Raw genomic sequence first — 3,259 nt, forward strand, 5'->3', positions numbered from 1 at the left:
TGCCTCTATTGCATATGAATCATTTCTATCTGTCAGTATTTTTTATCTCTGATTTAACTGTCTTAAGGATCTATCTATATATGAAGGATACATTTCCAAAGATAGAAATCTTCACACAAAAGGAATTACGAACTTGTTTGCAAGAAATGGCAATGGAATCAAAGTTTTTGGACAACGACAATGCAACCATAAGAAGTTCTCATCACTCTCTTACTGCTTCTCATCATGTTCATGCAAACTATTCAATGGAATCACCTGAAAGGCTTTTTTTGTGTTCACATTCAATGAAAGAAGAAGAGTTACTACCCTATGATGCCACTTTGATTGGCCATGTCCCTTCAAGTTTCCATGGCCATGAAGACACAGGAAATGGGCAAGAGAAAAACCATACCTTTCAAAAATTCAATAACAACCCTCTGAATCTATTGGAGACTCTGCCAGCATTAACCATAGCACCCTCTTCTTCTGATGACTCACCACCTTCTTTGACTTCTCCTCCTCCTTTGTCACACAAATTTCCAAACTTGACCTTGTTCTTGCAGGAAACTTCCATGCTCTACTCATCATCCCCGCATCTAAAAAGTGGTGAATCCATCTCGTCAAAATCTTCAAACTCCACATTTCCATTGTCGCAATTCCGCCAAACTCAGCGCCAAACAACCACCGCCGATCCACACAAAATAAGCAAGAATCTATCAAACATGAGGAGGTCCAAGTCTTTCAGTGACCACCACAATTGGTTGAGCACAAGGACACAACCTCTTAAGTGCGGCGGCGGAGATGGAAGAGTCAACAACAACAACAAGCTTTTCAAAGGGGTGAGACAAAGACACTGGGGAAAATGGGTTGCTGAGATAAGATTACCAAGAAACAGGACAAGGGTATGGTTAGGAACATTTGATACAGCTGAAGATGCAGCCATTGCATATGATACTGCAGCATATATACTAAGAGGAGATTATGCACAGTTGAATTTCCCTGAATTGAAGCATGTGATCAAGGCCAATTCTCTGAATGGAACCATTTCAGCACTCGTTGAGGCAAAACTACAAACAGTTCATCTGCATAAGAAGAATCCCAATAACAATAACAATAGCAACAAGAACAATTATGATGATTCACCACCATCAGCAGTTTCAGCATGCAAAAATAATGGCAATAAGGGTTCATCATCAAGCATAATGGAGTTGCAGTTTGAGGAAATCGAGAGAAGCAAAAGTCTTTCTCATCATCATGATCATCATCAAGTTTTGGATGTGGAAGGTGTTCAATTGAGCAGAATACCATCATTGGATATGGACCTTATTTGGGATGCACTTTTAGTCTCTGATTCATGAAACCCTTTTTTTTTTTTTTTTCATCACAACTATAATTCTCATTTAGACCACCACAACTCTTCTAGCGTGATGCTCAAAATTTTCGTTATAGATTTGGCAGTTTCTAGAATGAAATCATGGATCAACAGGTTTATGTTTTTTTTCTCTAATAATAATAATTCGTAACTCTAGATTTTTTTTTTTACTAGTAACTGTAGATTTAACTGTGTCTTATAAAGTGCATCCTTTTTTGAGCCTGTTATATTATCAAAAAAAAGAAATCTACGTTGAGTAAAATTACCATATCAGAATCTAATTTCTATATATACCCCATGCTTAAATCACTTGGCAGATGAGGTTGAGTGTTTTCAATGCGAATAAAAAAAAAAATAAAATTGATAATAGAGTTATGTTAAAACTTAAAACTATACTATTATTGTCAGATTTTGTTACAAACATCCGTTCATTTAGTATTGTGAAAAAGACATTAAAATAATTAAATAATTAATTTATATTTTAATATTAATAAAATATTAAAATATCATTATAATTTATCTAAACAAACTTTATATTTTATAAATATTGTGTTTATATATCTTATAAAAATTTAAAATTTATGTATTTACATGTTTTGTATTATGTCGTGTCCAATATCCAGTTTGAATTTGTGTAACCGGCCAAGCTAAGCCGATCCAATTCTTAAATGGGCCAAATATTTTTTAAATTAAAATATGCACTATACTCATGAAAAATCATAATTAAGTGGATCGGCTCAAGGGATGTGTCCATTTTGTGTCCATTCGGATAATATTAGGTAGACAAAAAAAAAACAACTAGAACTTGTCTTATTTAACATTAATTAGGGGTGTGCATGGCCCGGCCCGGCCCGAAGGTCCGGCCCGGTCCCGAACACTTTAGGGGCTAATTTGGTGTGATTTCATCGGGTCTAGGGCCGGGTAAGGGTCTCAAAAATAGACCCGGTCATTATTTCGGGTCGGGTCCGGGCCATAGCTCGGGTCACCCGAAATCGGCCCGGTGGCCCGGTCACTATACACAATAAATATTTTGTATTATTAGTGATGGATGATGGGTATTATTATGTAGAATTTAAGTATTGTAAACCTTAATATTTTGTGTTATTAGTCATTATATATAAGACTATAAGTTAATGTTTTATATTTAAAATGAATAAGACTTTAGACTAATGCATAATATTGTGTTATTTGTATTTATTTAAATATTTGGTATTATTAGGCAATATTAATATTATTGATTATGGTTATGCTTTAATTTTAGAGAAGAGTTGGTTCTTGTTATATTTTTCTAAGTGAATTTTACCATGTCAAATAATGGTTGGAGTCTTGCAAATTTGGATATTTTTACATGCTAACTTACAAGAAGGTATCAAGGTAATATAATGTTAACGGCCCGGTTTTCACCCGATATAGTTGTGGCCCGAAAGGGTATAGGTTTCATCGGGTCTAGGGTCGGGTTCGGGTCACATAAATGGGCCCGGTACATATTTCGGGCCGGGTCTGGGTCACATCAAACCCGGTTTCACCCGGCCCATACACACCCCTAACATTAATTAATTATCGAAACAATTAATAAATATTAAATAAGACAAATTATAATTATTTTTGGCTGATTTTCTTTGGTTACAAACATTTTCGATGTGATAAATACCAAAAACAAAAAAACTATATCAATAACATTACTTGTATATATGTGCTTCCACATTATAAATGAAATCCTTTCAGGTTACAACTGTACAAAGAGGATTATGATATTCTTCAATCAAAGCTCCACACTGACTCCAAAAAAGAACTGGATTCCGCTGAGATCCTGTACTGATCCAAAGGTACTTCTAATTAATAGGATTTAATTAACACGTATCTTTAAGATAAATGTTAAAATTATTATTAATAAAAATTCTTAAATTT

The 3,259-nt window shown here is 34.4% G+C and overlaps 1 protein-coding gene across 1 annotated transcript; it reads left to right on the forward strand.

Annotated features, from left to right (window-relative positions):
* LOC107616692 (ethylene-responsive transcription factor RAP2-13) lies at nt 7–1,406 on the forward strand. Its single transcript, XM_016318635.2, has one exon. It carries the CDS (start codon nt 15–17, stop codon nt 1,335–1,337), a length of 1,323 nt encoding a protein of 440 aa, XP_016174121.1. The 5' UTR covers nt 7–14; the 3' UTR covers nt 1,338–1,406.

Source organism: Arachis ipaensis, chromosome B09, assembly GCF_000816755.2.
Source record: "Arachis ipaensis cultivar K30076 chromosome B09, Araip1.1, whole genome shotgun sequence".
In the NCBI taxonomy this organism is placed as follows: domain Eukaryota; kingdom Viridiplantae; phylum Streptophyta; class Magnoliopsida; order Fabales; family Fabaceae; genus Arachis; species Arachis ipaensis.